At 45.0% G+C, this 19,257-nt stretch overlaps 1 protein-coding gene across 1 annotated transcript in view; it reads right to left on the bottom strand.

Annotated features, from left to right (window-relative positions):
- ERCC6L2 (ERCC excision repair 6 like 2) overlaps positions 1 to 19,257 on the bottom strand; it is a 271,617-nt gene that overhangs the window by 93,391 nt on the left and 158,969 nt on the right. The window contains exon 14 of the mRNA XM_069762035.1: positions 15,562 to 15,714. Within this exon, the coding sequence (XP_069618136.1) occupies positions 15,562 to 15,714 (153 nt within the window). The remainder of the gene's footprint in view (positions 1 to 15,561; positions 15,715 to 19,257) is intronic.

Below are 19,257 nucleotides of genomic sequence, written 5' to 3'. Positions count from 1 at the left end.
ATGCGGCGCGTTTTTCAGAACGCAGCATGTCTGTTTACAATTCGGCGACGCACCGTAAATTTACCATAGACAATCATTAGATGCGGGAAAACCGCATCTATTGATTAGTCACATGCGTAGTAACTGGGTAAACGCAGCATATTACGCATGTCTGCCGTCTCACCTGTCCCGCCGCCGGAAGTCCCTCGTCCACTGCAGTTCTCGCGAAAACTTATGTTATCGCGAGAACTGCCGTGCACGTGACCGGGGGTTATCTCCGGTCACTAGTCTGGTTCTCACAAACAGCTGATCAGCTGATTGTGAGAACGCTGCAGTGTAGGTGAGCTGCAGTGTAGGTGATCGCTGGAGAGTTATCTCTGGCGATCATCTACAGGCTCTGCTACATCTGGATGTCAGGCATCCAGATTTAGCAGAGCTGGACTCGTCTAGACTGTGTGCACATACAACACAAAACATAAACCATGCACCATGCAACATACACCATACACCATGCAACATACACCATACAACATACACCATGCGACATACAACATGCACCATGCGACATGCAACATACACCATGCGACATACAACATGCACCATGTGACATGCGACATACAACATGCAACATACAACATGTACCATGAGACATGCAACATGCGACATACAACATGTACCATACGACATGCAACATACACCATGCGACATACAACACGCACAATGAGACATGCACCATGCGAAATACAACATGCACCATGCAACATACGACATGCAACATACAACATGCAACATACAACATGCGACATACAACATGCACCATGTGACATACAACATGTACCATGCGACATGCAACATGTGACATACAACATGTACCATGCAACATACGACATGCAACATACACCATGTGACATACAACATGCGACATACAACATGCACAATGCGACATGCAACATACAACATGCACCATGCAACATATGACATGCAACATACAACATGCACCATGCGACATACATGCACCATACAACATACACCATACAACACACATACACAACATACAACATACATATAGACTACAGTACATACATACATTACATACAATACATACATATAGACATACAGTACATATAACATACAGTACATACTCACCATCACCTTGTCACCTTAATCCCCGAAGCCATTGTCACCTGTAAAAAATATTAAAATAATAAACAAACAATATACTTCCTGATCTGCAGAAATCCAATTAAAATGAGTGTCCCACGACGATCCCCGTGGAGAGCAGCCACATCAGCTGATGTGACCACTCTCCAGGGGCTCCAGGAATACAATGAAGGAAGGTATCCTTCAGCAATGTATTCCTCCACCTCTGTGAGAAATAGTCCCTACTCTCACATGTGGCATTGCTGTTTGGGAAAATTCCCATGCAAGCTTTGCCATAAAGTGAGACCCTGAACTCAGGTTAACCTCTTCAGTGATGCACTGCAGGAGTCATTGTCTCCTGTCAGTGTGTCACTGGAGGGCCTATAGAGCAGTGACATCTCCCGATGTCACTGTTCTATAGGGGATATCGTCGTGGGACACTAGTTATTAATTGGACTACGGCGGAAAGGTAGTATACGGTTGGTTTATTATTTTTAATTTTTTGCAGGTGATCGAGTATGGTAAGTATGGTGAAATTAAAAATATTAAAATACTTTTTTCTGGCTGTGTCTTTTTATTTTTAACTCTTTCAGTACTATAGGATTAGTAATGGATAGGCATCTTATTGACGCTTCTCCATTATTAACCGGACTTAATGTCACCTAACAATAGCAAGGTGACATTAACCCCTTATTACCCCATATCCCACCGCTACAGGGGAGTGGGAAGAGAGGGGCTAAGTGCTGGAATTGGCGCATCTTTCAGATGTGCCATTTCTGAGGCGGCTGGTATTTGCTCCGGGAAGGGGCAATAACCATGGCCCCTCTCTGGACTATGAATATCAGTGCGCGGCTGTCTAAGTAGCCTTTCTGGCTATAACATATAGGGGGACCCCACGTAATTTTTTTAAAATTTAATAGCCAGTAAAGGCTACGCAGACAGCTGCGGGCTGATATTCATAGCCTAGAGAGGGGCCATGTGTATTACCACCTTCCCAGACTACAAATATTGGCCCCCGGCCGTCGGCTTTCCCCCTCTGATGCAGAAAATTGCACGGGAGCCCACAACATTTTTCTTCCCGTTTTTTTTAAATTAAACGTTTATTAATAAACATTGGCCTTGCTATTACATATCTACTAGATTGTGGCCCGATTCTAACGCATCGGGTATTCTAGAATATGTATGTAGTTTATTTACAAAGCGGTGTTTAAATCCTGCTGCAATATCGTTGATTGGTCGCTGCCGGCTGGGCGTAATCAATCAGCGAACCGTGGTTTTAATCCCGCGCCAATTCGCGTCCGGACTGCACCTATCGCTGATTGGTCAAGCCAGCCGCCCGCGACCAATCAGCGATGCAGGATTTCCGTTACAGACAAACAGTCCCTTAGACGATTATATATATACTAGATGGTAGCCCGATTCTATCGCATCGGGTATTCTAGAATATGAATGTAGTTTATTTATGAAGATTTTAGAATAATACATTGAATACACAGGATTCGGCCAACCGCGACCAATTAGCGAAGCGTGGTTCAAATCCCATGCCAATTCACGGCCGGACTGCGCCTGTTGCTGATTGTTCGGGGCCGGCCACGTAGTATATAACACAGCCACGTAGTATATAACAGCCCAAGTAGTAAATAGCACAGCCACGTAGTATATAGCACAGCCACGTAGTATATTGCACAGCCACGTAGTATATAGCACAGCCACGTAGTATACAGCACAGCCCATGGAGTATATAGCACAGCCACATAGTATATAACACAGCTCACGGAGTATATAGCACAGCCACGTAGTATATAACACAGCCCACGGAGTATATAGCACAGCCCACGGAGTGTATAACAGCTCACATAGCATATAACACAGTTCACGTAGTATATAACAGCCCACGCACGCAGTATATAACACAGCCCACGTAGTGTATAACACAGCCCACGTAGTGTATAACACAGCCCACGTAGTGTATAACAGCCCACGTAGTGTATAACACAGCCCACGTAGTGTATAACACAGCCCACGTAGTATATAGCACAGCCCACGTAGCATACAACAAACCATGTAGTGTATAACACAGCCACGTAGTATATAGCACAGCCAACATAGTATATAGCACAGCCACGTAGTATATTGCACAGCCACGTAGTATATTACACAGCCACGTAGTATATTGCACAGCCACGCAGTATATTGCACAGCCCACGTAGCATATTGCACAGCCCACGTAGCATATTGCACAGCCCACGCAGTATATAGCACAGCCCACGTAGTATATAACAGCCCATGTAGTGTATAACACAGCCACGCAGTATATTGCACAGCCATGTAGTATATAGCACAGCCCACATAGTATATAGCAGAGCCACGTAGTATATAGCACAGCCACGTAGTATATTGCACAGCCACGCAGTATATTGCACAGCCACGCAGTATATTGCACAGCCCACGTAGCATATTGCACAGCCCCCGTAGCATATTGCACAGCCCACGCAGTATATAGCACAGCCCATGTAGTATATAACAGCCCATGTAGTATATAACAGCCCATGTAGTGTATAACACAGCCACGCAGTATATTGCACAGCCATGTAGTATATAGCACAGCCCACGTAGTATATAGAGAGCCACGTAGTATATAGCACAGCCACGTAGTATATTGCACAGCCACGTAGTATATTGCACAGCCACGCAGTATATTGCACAGCCACGTAGTATATTGCACAGCCCACGGAGTATATAGCACAGCCCCATAGTATATTGCACAGCCACGTAGTATATTGCACAGCTCACATAGTATATCGCACAGCCCACGTAGTATATTGCACAGCCCACGTAGTATATTGCACAGCCCACGTAGTATATACCAATGTGGGCATCATATCCCTGTTAAAAAAAGAATTAAAATAAAAAATAGTGATATACTCACCTTCCGTTGGCCCCCGGATCCAGGCGAAGCGTTTACCGATGCTCCTCGCGCGCTCTGGTCCCAAGAGTGCATTGCGGTCTCGCGAAATGATGACTTAGCGGTCTCGCGAGACCGCTACATCATCATCTCGCAAGACCGCAATGAATGGAGCAGTCACCGGGGCGTCGCGAGGAGCGGGAAAGGCCTGTTCTGGATCCGAGGGGCCGACGGAGGGTGAGTATATAACTATTTTTTATTTTTTTTATTATTTTTAACATTAGATCTTTTTACTATTGAAGCTGCATAGGCAGCATCAATAGTAAAAAGTTGATCACACGGGGTTAATAGCAGCGTTAACGGATTGCGCTACACCGCGGCATAATGTGGTCCGTTAACGCTGCCATTAACCCTGTGTGAGCGCTGACTGGAGGGGATTATGGAGCGGGCACTGACTGCGGGGACGAAGGAGCGGCCATTGTGCCGCCGGACTGTGCCCATCGCTGATTGGTTGTGGCTGTTTTGCCGCAACCAATCAGCAACTTGGATTTCCGTGACAGATAGACAGACAGAAAGACGGAAGTGACCCTTAGACAATTATATAGTAGATGGATAATCTATCTATAGATATATTTATAGATAGATATATCTATAGATACACAGATATACTAAACATCGGGCTTGGTAGGGCGTGGCCTAGCAGGCGATGTGAACAGACGTGCAACAGAGCTCTCCCGCTTCATTATCTCCTTATTAACCCCTTAGAGGCGCCGCCGAACGCAAATCATATTCTCAGGAGTGCACATAGTCTCGGGGAGCGAGGTGTGACCCGAAGGAACGGAATCTTATCTGAGGATGACACGCAGGAGACAGAAGGAGCTGACAGCTGCGGGAAGCTCACAGGCCCAAGATGGCGCCGAGACTGCAGAGGAGGCGGCGAGGGCAAGCGCTGCTTATCAGAGGAAGATGGATGTGATTGCTAAGTTGGAGCGATTTGCCAGGTCAGAGGAGGCTGTAAATCTGCAGTCAGAGGCTGGAAGTGTGAAGTCTGGAGCAGCTGGTGCCCCCGGAGAACAGTAGGAAGGAGGGGCTCAGCTACAGTGCAGTGGGTCAGACCAGGGATCTCCTACCAGGGCCGCAGGAGCTGTTCTGCCTGCACAGTCTGACATGCCAGAAATGGAGGAGCCGACTCTGAAGGACATATTTTCAGTGGTGATGTACTGTAAGTCTGCCCTGGGGGCTCTAAACCTACGAGCGGATGAATTAAAGGGAGAGATGGTCGCTTTAAACTCTGCTATGCGTAAAGTTGAAAAGAGAGTGGAAGTGGTGGAAGAAAGGGTTGGGAGTGCAGAAGATCGGATTGGTGAATTGTTAAACAGGGAAAAAAAGTATATTCAACGTATTGCTGATCTGGAGTTTAAGACTGATGACCTTGAAAACCGATCCCGCAGGAACAACCTAAGGATTGTGGGGGTCCCAGAAAAGGCGGAAGGGAGCAACCCCACGGCTTATATTGAGGCATGGTTAAAAAATGCTGTGGGTGGAGATGGCCTTACTAAGATGTTTGCCGTTGAAAGAGCGCACCGTGTGCCCACCAGACCCCTCCCCCCCCGGCTCGGCCCCAAGAGTTATCTTGGCTAAAATTCTGAACTATCAGGACCGAGACATTTTGTTGAGGAAAGCCAGGAATTGTGATGAGCTGACCATTGATGGTAATCGGGGTCTCCCTTTATCCGGATTACTCTGCGGCGGTCCAAAAGCTTCGGATGAAGTTTGGAGAGGTCAAGAGGAGGTTGCGAGACTTAGATGTCCGTTATTCAATGATTTACCCAGCAAAATTAAGGGTGGTGGCTCTGGATCGGGTGCATTTTTTCCAAAATCCAGAGGAGGCGTCACAATGGCTGGATCTCAATTCTAAGCATGTCAGAGCGGGGCAGACCCGCTGAAACTGATTTAAGTGCTACTGAGGCAATTGTTAACCCTTCACTGTTATGTTTGGTTTGATAGTTAACTGGTACTTATACTGTGACTTTATGGTATATTGATCTCATCAGGTTGTGTTCGGCGGCGCAACAGAATTTGCATTTTGGCTATGGTGGGCGGGGGAGCTGAAGGAACGCAGAGTTTTTATCGTTAGGCTGTGAAACAGCGTTCCCAGATCTCAAATTGAGAGGGAGAGTTTATTTTGATATTCTAAGAGTAGAGAGGAGTTGGGTGGGCTTAAGAGAGGGGAGAGATGGAGAGTTATTTCAGTTGGGAATTGGGGATGGGGGCGGGGAGGAGGGAAATGTGGGAGTTGGGGTTGAGACCTGGGAAGAGTGGTCTGACGGGGTTGGGATGGAAATTTCACCCCTCCTGGCTACAGTATTTGGATATGGAACAGGTGGGAACTGAACTCGGGGAGTTTTTCAGGATTAATGAAGGGAGTGCGGGGAATCTTGTAGTGTGGGACACCATGAAGGCATACCTGAGAGGAATTTTATTCCGGGACATCTCAAGACATAAAACTAAGTCTAAAATTCAAGACAATGCAGTGATGGAGGAACTGAGGGTGGCGGAAGAGACACTGGCCTCTCAGAATTCAAGAGAAGCGCAACTTCGTATGAGGGCGGCTCAGGTAGCGGTCGATGAACTCCATATGCGTAGGGCAGATAGGTTGAGAGCCTTTCAAAAGGAAACATTTTATTCTGAGGGAGAGAAGGTAGGACATTTGCTCTCGGTGGTGGTTTCTGCGCAGCGGGATTCTTCACATGTATACTCCATAAGAACAGAGGAAGGTAAAACGGTTACTCAGGGGGGGGAAATTTTAGACGTTTTTCGGAGATTTTATAGTAAATTATATTTCTCTAGGCTGGATAAAAGTCCTGAGGAAATGAATAGATATCTGAAAGAGGTTGACTTACCCAGACTAGGTAGAGAGGAAAGGGAGTGGATGGATAGACCGCTTGGGGAGGAAGAATTGAAGGCGGCTTTGGCGGATATGGCGGGGGGCAAGGCTCCGGGGACGGACGGTATCCCAGTAGAGGTTTATAAAATTCTTAATGCAGAGTTAATGCCCAAATTGGAGCGAGTGTTCTCTGAGTCGTTGGAGAGGGGAGTGCTGCCTCCATCAATGAGAGAGGCCATTGTGGTGGTTATTCCTAAAGCTGATAAAGATCCTCAACAGCCGGAGTCGTATAGACCAATTTCACTTCTAACGGCTGACATAAAGATTTTGGCGAAGGCCCTGGCGAACAGGCTGTCCCAAGTGATCGATAAATTGATTCACCCAGACCAGTCTGGCTTTATGCCCAATAAATCCACGGCAATTAACTTGAGAAGGCTATTTTTAAATATGCAAATTCCTGCAGACAATGCCGGAAAAAGAGTTGTGGTGTCTTTAGATGCCCACAAGGCCTTTGATTGTGTGGAGTGGAGTTACTTGTGGTCGGTACTGGATCGCCTGAGGTTTGGTCCAAAATTCATCTCCTGGGTTAAGTTGCTGTACTCGTTCTCAACGGCAAAAATTAGAGTTAATAATAATGTCAGAGAGTTTCCCGCTGTTTAGGGGTACCAGACAGGGGTGTCCGCTGTCCCCGTTGCTCTTCGCTCTGGCCGTGGAGCAGTTAGCTGCTAAAATAAGAGGTGCTCAGGAGGTCAGAGGTTTCATCTATGGTAGGAGGGAAGACAAAATTGCATTATATGCTGACGATATTTTGTTGTTCCTGGAGGATTCTGAAAGGTCCCTGTGCAATGCGGTTGCTTTGATTGAGGAGTTTGGTCGGTTTTCGGGTCTCACAATAAACTGGGATAAGTCTTGTATGTTGTTGATTGAGGGGGACAGTATTGGCAGTGGAGAGAGGGTGATAACCACAAAATTAAAGATTGTTCAAAAATTCAAATATTTGGGTATTCAGATTGCTCTTCCTCTAACTACCTTTGAGGAACTGAATTTAAGTCCATTAATGCAGAAAATTCGTACCAAGATTGCGGCATGGAACAAATTACATTTATCTGTGGTTGGTAGGGTGAACCTCTTAAAGATGATTGTAATGCCACAGTTGTTGTACGTGCTACATAACTCTCCCATTTGGATTACACAAAGCAGATTCCGTAAGATTAGGTCTTTGTTTGGGGAATTAATATGGGGAGGAAAAGGTACCGTCACACTAGACGATATCGCTAGCGAACCGTGACATTGCAGCGTCCTCGCTAGCGATATCGTCCAGTGTGACAGGCAGCAGCGATCAGGCCCCTGCTGTGCTGTCGCTGGTCGGGGAAGAAAGTCCAGAACTTTATTTTGTCGCTGGACTCCCCGCAGACATCGCTGAATCGGCGTGTGTGACACCGATTCAGCGATGTCTTCACTGGTAACCAGGGTAAACATCGGGTAACTAAGCGCAGGGCCGCGCTTAGTAACCCGATGTTTACCCTGGTTACCATCCTAAAAGTAAAAAAAAACAAACACTACATACTTACCTACAGCCGTCTGTCCTCCAGCGCTGTGCTCTGCACTCCTCCTGCTCTGGCTGTGAGCGTCGGTCAGCCGGAAAGCAGAGCGGTGACGTCACCGCTCTGCTTTCCGGCCGCTGTGCTCACACAGACAGTACAGGAGGAGTGCAGAGCACAGCGCTGGAGGACAGACGGCTGTAGGTAAGTATGTAGTGTTTTTTTTTTTACTTTTAGGATGGTAACCAGGGTAAACATCGGGTTACTAAGCGCGGCCCTGCGCTTAGTTACCCGATGTTTACCCTGGTTACCGGCATCGTTGGTCGCTGGAGAGCGGTCTGTGTGACAGCTCTCCAGCGACCAAACAGCGACGCTGCAGCGATCCGGATCGTTGTCGGTATCGCTGCAGCGTCGCTAAGTGTGACGGTACCTAAAGAGTCGTAGGTTTAAACAGGAGATACTTCAGAGGGCCAAAACAGAGGGGGGTCTTGCACTTCCTAATCCATGGCTATACTTCTTAAGGCCCCTTCACATTAAGCGACGCTGCAGCGATACCGACAACGATCCGGATCGCTGCAGCGTCGCTGTTTGGTCGCTGGAGAGCTGTCACACAGACCGCTCTCCAGCGACCAACGATGCCGGTAACCAGGGTAAACATCGGGTAACTAAGCGCAGGGCCGCGCTTAGTAACCCGATGTTTACCCTGGTTACCATGCTAAAAGTAAAAAAAAACAAACAGTACATACTTACCTACAGCTGTCCGTCCTCCAGCGCTGCGCTCTGCTTCTCTGCTCTCCTCCTGTACTGTCTGGGAGCCGGAAAGCAGAGCGGTGACGTCACCGCTCTGCTTTCCGGCTCACAGACAGTACAGGAGGAGTGCAGAGCGCAGCGCTGGAGGACGGACGGCTGTAGGTAAGTATGTACTGTTTGTTTTTTTTTACTTTTAGCATGGTAACCAGGGTAAACATCGGGTTACTAAGCGCGGCCCTGCGCTTAGTTACCCGATGTTTACCCTGGTTACCAGTGAAGACATCGCTGGATCGGTGTCACACACGCCGATCCAGCGATGTCCGCGGGAGATCCAGCGACGAAATAAAGTTCTGGACTTTCTTCAGCGACCAACGATCTCCCAGCAGGGGCCTGATCGTTGGTCGCTGTCACACATAACGATTTCATTAACGATATCGTTGCTACGTCACAAATAGCAACGATATCGTTAACAATATCGTTGTGTGTGAAGGTACCTTTAGCAGCACAGTGTCAACATCTCAAAGGATGGGGGGAGGAGGCAGGGAGTGTGCAAATACCTAATAGCTTGAGGTTCTTACTACAGGCAGACGTTTTGAGTGACAGTTTGGAGGGAGGACAATTCAAAAAAATGGGTTCACAGGGGTGCACTATCAAATTAATTCACAGAGTATGGGAAAAAGTCAAACTCATTAGGGAAGTGAGTGGGTTCACCAGATTCTCCCCTATTTGGGACAACATTTATCTACCGGAATTTAGGCAGAGGGAGGGTTTTCACTTTTGGTCTGCAGCAGGTATTAAACGGCTGGGGCAGCTGATAAGTCAGGGCAGACTTAAAACATTTGAGGAGTTGCAGGAAGAATTTCAGTTGCCACGGTCTGAATTGTTCCAGTATAATCGTATCTCTCATGCTTATCAGGCACAGAATAAAAGGGGAGCCATAGTGGTACAGATTGATCTCATGCTCGACTATATCCTTAAGAATAGCTGCACGAAGGGGGCGATTTCAGAAATATATGGGTTTCTACTTTTTTCTTTCCTGGAAAAATATCCCATCCGAGCCAAAGGGAAATGGGAAGCTGAATTGGGAATAATTGACAATGATAGATGGGAGTCGGTCCTAGAATATGTGGCCAAGATATCAATGAGTGAACCAGGCAGGCTATCACAGTTATTCGTAATCCATAGGGCCTATAGAACCCCTGACAGGTTGTTCAAGGCTGGGCTTAGGCAGAACTCGGAATGCCCTCGGTGCTCACAATCCCAGGCGGGGATATTGCATATGATGTGGCACTGCCCTAGACTGTCCTCCTTCTGGATAGTTGTTTTAAATCGTATTGAACTGGTGTATGGATGTTCTATCCCTAGGGTTCCACTGACTTGCATATTGGTATATGTGGAGGAAATTGTTACGGACAACATGTTTAAAATAGCTATTGCACGATTGTTATTCATTGCTAGGAAATTGATCGCCAAATTTTGGATTAGAGAGAAACCTCCAACAAGAAGAGACTTTCTTAAGCAAGCGGAGCATATACTTACTTTGGAGAAAAGTATCTACACCAAAAGGAATAAGCTGGACATCTTCCACAAGCTGTGGCAACCGTGGATGGACTTGAATTAGGATGATAAATGAGAATATAGGGAACCTAGTATTCAATGGAAATATAACGGATGTTTATTCAAATGTTTGTATGATGATGGGAAGTGGGGTGACTCTGGCTGAGATCTCTGGGGTTGGGCGGGGTGGGGGGGCTCTGGGTCGGGGGGAAAAAGTTATCTGTAAATGTTTAATGAAACATTGTCAAGAGAAATATTCTGATTGTTTATTCTTTGCGGATAATAAAAATCTATCTGATATAAAAAAAAAACATCGGGCTTGGTATTATCTATCTATCTACCGTATATACTCGAGTATATGCCAAGAATTTCAGCCCATTTTTTTAGGCTGAAATTACACCTCTCGGCTTATAGTCGAGTCATACCCAGGGGTCGGCAGGGGAGGTGGAGCAACAGCCCTCTGCTGAGCAGTCAGTGCAGAGGACGGGGAAGACGCAGCGGCGGCCGTGGAACGGGAAGCAGGTGAATATAGCAAGTGCCAGGGGCCTGAGCGATGAGGTGAGTATATTTTAAAAAAATTTTTTTTATCGCAGCACCAGCATATCAAGCAAATGTCTACATGGAGCATCTTATGGGGCCATAATCAATGTTTGTGCAGCTTTATATGGGGCAAATATCTTTATGGAGCATCTTATGGGGCCATAAGCAACGTTTGTGCAGCAATGTATGGGGCAAATGTCTGTATGGAGCATCTTATGGGGCCATAATCCGCATTTGTGTAGCATTATATGAGGCATATTTTAATATGGAGCATCTTATGGGGCCCATCAAACTTTATGGAGCATTATATGGGGCTCCTGATTCAATATGGATATTCAAAAACAACACTTAGCCTACTGATGTCTCAATTAATTTTACTTTTATTGGTATCTATTTGTATTTTTGGCATTTACCGGTAGCTGCTGCATTTTTCCATTTTAGGCTTATACTGGAGTCATTAAGTTTTCCCAGTTTTTTGTGGCAAAATTAGGGGTCTCGGCTTATACTCGGGTCGGCTTATACTCGAGTATATACGGTATTTATCTATCTATCTATTATCTATCGATATATCTATCTATAGATATATCAATCGATAAATATATTTATAGATAGACAACAAAAAAAAAAAGGGAAAAAACAGGGGGGCGGCACCGCTACCAACATCAAACTGAAGACCACTGGTAACAACAGGTATAGCTTCAAAGTCGATACAACAACAAGCTATATTCCAAGATCTTGGGTGCTGTTTCCAGAAAAAAAACAAATCCATCCACTTGCACAATAGAAAAAGGAAAGCACTCACCGATCTGAAAAATCCTTAGCTTTATTGAATCTTCATTAAAAAGAATTAATGGCTGGGAGAGTGAGGAAAGAAGCTTGTGCGAGCAGGTAAGAACGACGGCCGTTTCGCGCTATACCAGCGCTTCTACGGAGACCCATAGAAGCGCTGGTATAGCGCGAAACGGCCGTCGTTCTTACCTGCTCGCACCAGCTCCTTTCCTCACTCTCCCGGCCATGAATTCTTTTTAATGAAGATTCAATAAAGCTAAAGATTTTTCAGATCGGTGAGTGCTTACCTTTTTCTATTGTGCAAATATTTATAGATAGATAATAGATACGATAGACACGATAGCTCTGTTATCTATCTATCTATCTATCTATTTATCCCATATCTATCTATCTATCTATCTATCTATTGTCCAGAAAGATGAAGGCAGCACTCCAGTAGAAAAAATAAGAGTATTTTATTGGCCCATGTGCGACGTTTCAGTCCAAAGTGTGGACCTTTCTCAAGCAGCTTGAGAAAGGTCCACACTTTGGACTGAAACGTCGCACATGGGCCAATAAAATACTCTTATTTTTTCTACTGGAGTGCTGCCTTCATCTTTCTGGACAACAGCATGAGGTTTGGTATATACCTGGAAGGATTTTTTGCACCCTTTGTCTTCTTTTGGTGCTGCTTTTTGTTTTCTTTTTCTATATCTATCTATCTATCTATCTATCTATCTATCCATCATCTATGAAGAGGTTGGACAAGAAATTACATCACCATTTTTTTTTGTATATCTTTATTGAGCTTACAAAAACACACACAGACCCGCGTGAAAAAAACACATGAAAAATGCATCAAAAAACGCATGAAAAACGCATAAAAAAAAAAAAAACATCAAAAACGCAGGTGACCTGCCAGTGACCTCAGGTGCAGATCTTCCCTGCGTCAAATCCTGATCAAATCCTGATGCAATCCTTAACGTGGAAACATACCCTTATAGGGTATAAAGGCAGTCCCTGACTTACAAACATCAGAATGACATTTGACCCCTAGTCATCGGATGCTAAAAAAAACCCCAACCTAATACTTGTGTCCTCCCTGTCCTCTCTGGCCGCCATTCCATCCTCTCCTTTCCACCCACATGTTATTGGCCTTTTCACTACAGACCAGAACTTCTCATCATGTCTAGGCCTGAGCTCACTGCATCATAAGGTCACGTCGTCATCGCAAACGTATGACGCGCAGTAAGCTCCTACACAAGGCTGGAAGCCCTGGCCTATAGTGAGGAGGCTACAGACGTGGCGGTGTCAGACAACAGAAATAAGAGGACCAAGTTGAGTACATCTACAAGGCTTTCGGCCATGCCCGGGTCCCGAGGTCACGGCCTTATGATGGTCATGACCTTATGCCGTGCAGTAACCTCTGAGGCCTGGAGGAGGCCTGAAATCCTGGTCTATAGTGAAAAGGCCTGAGATGTGGCACATGATGTTGGAAAGAAGAGGACCGGATGGCAGGTGGTGAGCAGCAGGGTAGCCTAAGCAGTCAGCGATGAGTATTAAACTCCAAAAATTCAAACACCGGCCTATCTGTGTGACGCTTCCAAAACAAGCTACAGAAATCCAAAATATATTTAAACGGAAGCACTAGTCACAAGTATAATACAAAAATACTTTATTAAGGATAACACATTTTATCCATACATATAAAAATCAGTACATAGAAAAAATGCATAAAAAATGGAGATGCACATGCAAGAACACAGCAAGTGCAGGTACAGCATCACTACTCTAGGTAAATCTCAAACTTTTTATGGAGTACATATAAGGCTATTGTATATATCAGTTATAGACAGCTGACTAGATAATATGCCACATTGGTGGTTACCAGTGAGGTCAGGACAGTGTTACATATTCTTATAGTGGATGCCAATGCACATTAGTAGAATTTTCCACAGTGTCCTGTCAGACAGTTCAAAACATTGTAGCCATATACTGAAAGTCAGATAATCCCATCCCCTTGGGCTCTTCTCAGCTCGTGCAGGTCATGTATCACCTCTATTCACTTACCTATTCATAGCATGTTACTGGGCATAGTTGGTTGTTGTATATGCGGCAGGATTATCTGACTTTCAGTATATGGCTACAATGTTTTGAACTGTCTGACAGGACACTGTGGAAAATTCTACTAATGTAGAATTAGTAGAATTGGAAGGTTTTGCTGTGAAGTAAACATGTGGCCAAAGGAGCTCTCCATGCAGGTGAAACAAGCCATCCTTAAGCTGCGAAAACAGAAAAAAACCCATCCGATCTACCCATCTACCCATTAGCCTGGCGAGTGAGCCCACACGCTAATTGCTGGAGATGCGAATCAGGGGAAGGCGACTTCTTACACCTTTGGTGGTCATGCCCGGGAATTCGTGGTTTCTGGATAATGACAGAACAATTGATAAAAGACGTCACAGGGAAAAAGGTACAATTAACACCAGAATTGGCGCTTCTGAACTTCCCTGCGTGGCCCAAATATGTGTGGCTCTCCATTTTAGCTCAAAATATTCTAGCTGCAGCTAAATTGTTAATTCCCACATGCTGGAAAACCACGAACATCCCGACGCATCATCAAATGGTGAAGAAAATAGACCAACTATATTGCATGGCTGAATTGGTGGCCTTCGTAAACCACTCACAAACTAAATTTAAAGGAATGTGGCTCCCTTGGATCTCGTTTAGGTTGTCCGCCAAACTAGACACTGTTGAAGATTAATCAATCTGGGAAGTGGCCATCCTATCTGGTACAGGGGTGTGCTGACTGACAACTCAACTATCCAGTCTGAGACTGGTAGGCGATGGCTCTCTCCAAGTGTTCATTATCCCAGGTGATTGCCATGCTACTTAACTGAGCTGTTTCTTCCAGACCTCTGCCAGATGTACATTCAGCTAGTGGGGTTTGTGCTTCCTGTGCCTTGAGCTCTGTATGCTTGATCTTTTGTTGCCTGACCTTGGACTTCATTCTGACCATCCCTCTGTTTAACCCCTTCTGCTCTGATCCGTTATTCTCCTAGTATTCTGACCTCGGAACGTTACCTGATCACGCTTTTGTCTCTTCTCTTTGTTTATGACACACCCTCCTGGCTTCTTACCTTGGACTCCTTGACTATTCTGACTCACGGCTTGGCCTTGAGAAGTGACTAGTGTCACAACCAGCATGAAAGATGCACTAAAATTCATAAGAAGGTGTGTATCTTGGATCTTTCTCTATGCCGGCATCATATGTAGGTGGTGAGTTAGCAGGCTCCATACACATTAGACGGTGGTCTGATCTCTCCAATATTGACGGGTTCAGCTGACATTAGTCTTATATGTATGGAGGCCTTAAGTGAAAACGCTTCAAAATAACCAAGATGATCATAGCAACATATACTATTGATACTAGTTACTAAAAATATCAAGTAAACAACATAATTAGAACATTAAAAAAATGAGAATAAAATTACCTCTAAAATATCCCTCGTCAGACAGGTCCCTTGAGTTCTAAGCTTCAATAGGTTGTGAACACCAAATAATTCTCCTTTATGCTCCTTTGATCCTTGTACAGCTTTAAAATAACGTTTTGCATTCTCACTCCCAATTGCGGCACAGTGAAGTTGCTGTAAAGCACAAGACAATGTGGCATAATGTGACTTCAGTATCTGACAGTGTAGGCACACAGCTGCTAAACACAGGAACTAACATTAACCGTCTCATCCTACTGGTCTGGGGTCCAGTTATGTGCATCTGCCAGGTGCAAATCACAAGAAGAATTAACTGACAAACATGTACAATTACTGCAGACTACCCTCTATTACAAGCAATATGGAAAAGATAGGCATACACAGTGGCATGTAAAAGTTTGGGCACCCCTGGTCAAAATTACTGTTATTATGAACAGTTAGCAAGTTGAAGAGGAAATAATCTCTAAAAAACCTAAAGCTGATGCAAAAGTTTGGGTACCCTTGGAGATTTGTGTGCTCAGATAACTGTGACCAAGGTTTCAGGCCTTAATTATGCTGTTAGTGTTATGGCTTGTTCACCATCATTGTTAGGAAAGGCCAGGTAATACAAATTTCCCAGCTTTATAAAAACTCAGTCTCCTCTATCCTTGTGCCAAAAAAAGCAGCCATGGGTTCTTCTAAGCAGCTGCCTAGCACTCTGAAAATGAAAATTGTGGGGCCCACAAAGCAGGAAAAGGCTATAAGGTGATAGCAAAGCGTTTTCAAGTTGCTCTTTTCACAGTTTAAAATGTCAGTTAACAGGAACACTGGAGGTCAAGATAAGGTCTGGAAGACCAAGCAAAATTTCAGTGATAGCGGCTCATAGGATTGCTAGAGTAGTGATGAGCGAGCACTAAATGCTTGGGTACTCGTTACTTGAGTTGAGCAAACTGTAATGCTCGGGTAACGAGTATAATGGAACTCAATCGGAAACTCGAGCATTCTTCTTGCCCTCCCATCCCCGGAGGTTTGGAGGGGTCTAAAAATTGATGAAAACAATGGAAACAGCTCTATAATGGCATGGGAACAGCATGAAGATGACCCTTGGATGCATCTCTAAATCCCAGGTCGCTGCTGGGAACAATGTTGTCAGAGTATTATGCCACTTTTACTGACTGACAATAAAACATACAAAACCGCAGTTAAAATGGATTTTACTGGGAAAAATGTTAAGAAACATTCTTTCCAGGATAATGACTTGTACATAAGGCAAAATAAACAAGAGGAGAAAAAAATGCTCCTCCACACCTTGGGCTATGTTCAGTAATTTTGCTGCTTTTTGCAAGTTTGCATTTCTTTAAATGATGAAAAAAACATGAAACAGGAAATGTAATTGAATTATTTTAATACCTTATCTGGTTATGTGGTGTGTGAGACATGGTCAGACACATCCTGCTTAATTTATAATGGAGGGACTCTAAAAGTTACAATTTTATTTTCAGGGCCATCAGGCAGCCATCACTATTTGTAGAAAGCCATCAGGCTGCCCTCACTATTGTTAGAGGGCAAGCAGCCAACCCTCAATAAGCATTTTTGGAGGGCCAGCAGACAGCTATGCCTTGTATAGCCGTATATTGCTACAGCAATATAATTTATCCATCTGAGGTTGGCAAATTTTCTTTTTTATATTAATACGGTAAAATTTGAAACTTGGAGGGCCAGCAGATGGCCCTGAAAATTTATAGAGGGCCAGCAGACGGCCCCCACTATTTTTAGAGGGCCAACAGAAGTCTTGTGGACAGATGAGACCAAGATAGAGTTTTTTGGCAAAGCGCATCATTCTACTGTTTACTGTAAATGGAATAAGGTCTACAAATAAAAGAATACATGTCAAATATGGTGGAGGTTCAAAGATATTTTGGGGTTGTGTTGCTGCCTCTGGCCCTGGGTGCCTTGTGTGTAAGGCATCATGAAATATGAAGATTCCCAATGGATTTTGGGTCACAATCTAGTGCCCTGAGTCAGAAAACTGGGTTTGCATCGTAGCTCATGGGTCTTCCAGCAGGACAATGACCCCAATCAAACTTCAAGAAGCACCCAGAAATAGATGGAAACAAAGCACTGGAGAGTTCAGAAGTGGTAATTCCAGCTTCAGTAGCGTAAAGTCTCCCACCACTAGCCCTTTTATACAGATGCTACAGAAAAACTGTAAATGGACACATTAACTCTGTTAATTTTGCCTGCTTTCATGAATTTCTGACTACAGATCACCATTAAAAAAACGAATCAGTCAATAAGTGCATGAAAAAAGCAACAGCATGGCTTAGAATTTAGAAGGCAATAATCCCTGACTAGATGCCTGTCAACAGCTATACCTACTGCCACACCTCAACGTAGGCGAATTGCACATAACAGCAGTATTATTGTAGAATATAGAAAGGATTTAAACTGGCCATGAAAAGATGCTGACATCCCCTACATACCATTTGAGGGCTGTGTATATCGTATAAGTACACACACAGCCCCTATTTATTGTAAGAGACCCCACATAGCCTTCCCATGATCAGCATGAGACCCCACATTGCCTCTCCATGATTAGTAGACCCATAGCCTCAACATGAACAACAGGAGATCTCACATAGCCTCTCCATGACCAGCATGAGACCCCAAATAGCCTCTCCATGTCCAGCATGAGACCCTACATAGCATATCCATGTCCAGCATGAGACTCCACATAGCCTCCACATGTCCAGAATGAGACCCCCTTAGCTTCCCCATGTCCAGAATGAAACCCCCATAGCCTTCCCATGTCCAGCATGAGAGCCCTATAGCCTCCTGATGTCCGGTATGAGAGCTCCATAGCCTCCTCTTGTCCAGCATGGAACCCCCATAGCCTCCTCTCATCCAGCATGAGACCCCCCATAGCCTCCTCTTGTCAAGCATGAGACCCTCATAGCATCCTCTTTCCAGAATGAGACCCTATAACCTCCCCATGCTCATTATGAGACCCCCATAGCCTCCACATGTCCAGCATGAGGACCCAATAGCCACCCCTTGTCCAGCATGAGACCCCCATAGCCTCCTCTTGATCAGCATGAGAACCCCATAGCCTCTTCTTGCCCAGCTTGAGACTCACACAACTTCTCCATGTCCAGCAGGAGATCCCAATAGCATCCTGTTGTCCAGCATAAGACCCACATTCACTAATTGGTGGAAGAAGGGGCGGGCAACCCCTCCTCCACCAATGCATTGACACCTGCCTGCATCCCAACAAGGCAGATAGCGGTGACAGTGGGAGGCGGCGGGCAGGATGGGAAGGGCATGGTTTGGCCGGGTCTGCCCACACACGAATTACAGATAAGAGGGGTATTATTGTAGAATATAGAAGGGATTTGAAGTGGCTCTGAAAAGATTTTTTTCTTGCAAATGGCAGCAACAAACTATGGAAGAAAGCAAGCATCACTACCAGATTGATGAATTTTAGAATACAGATCACCGTAAAAACATGAATCTGTTATGCATGGTGGTGATAAACGGAAAACGTCTTATTGAGCACGCACGGGTGTTATCTGAACATCTGTGAGTTCTCGTATATTATGTTCGAGCCCCTGCGGCTGCATGATTTGCAGCTGTTAGACAGCCTCAACACATGTGGGGATTCCCTAATAAACAGGCAATCTGCTCGTGTTCAGGCTGTTTAAACAGCAGCAAATCATGCAG

The sequence above is a fragment of the Ranitomeya imitator genome, chromosome 1 (assembly GCF_032444005.1).
Source record: "Ranitomeya imitator isolate aRanImi1 chromosome 1, aRanImi1.pri, whole genome shotgun sequence".
NCBI classification, from domain to species: domain Eukaryota; kingdom Metazoa; phylum Chordata; class Amphibia; order Anura; family Dendrobatidae; genus Ranitomeya; species Ranitomeya imitator.
The sequence above is the reverse complement of the archived record's forward strand: the minus strand, read 5'-3'. Positions and strand labels throughout refer to the sequence as shown.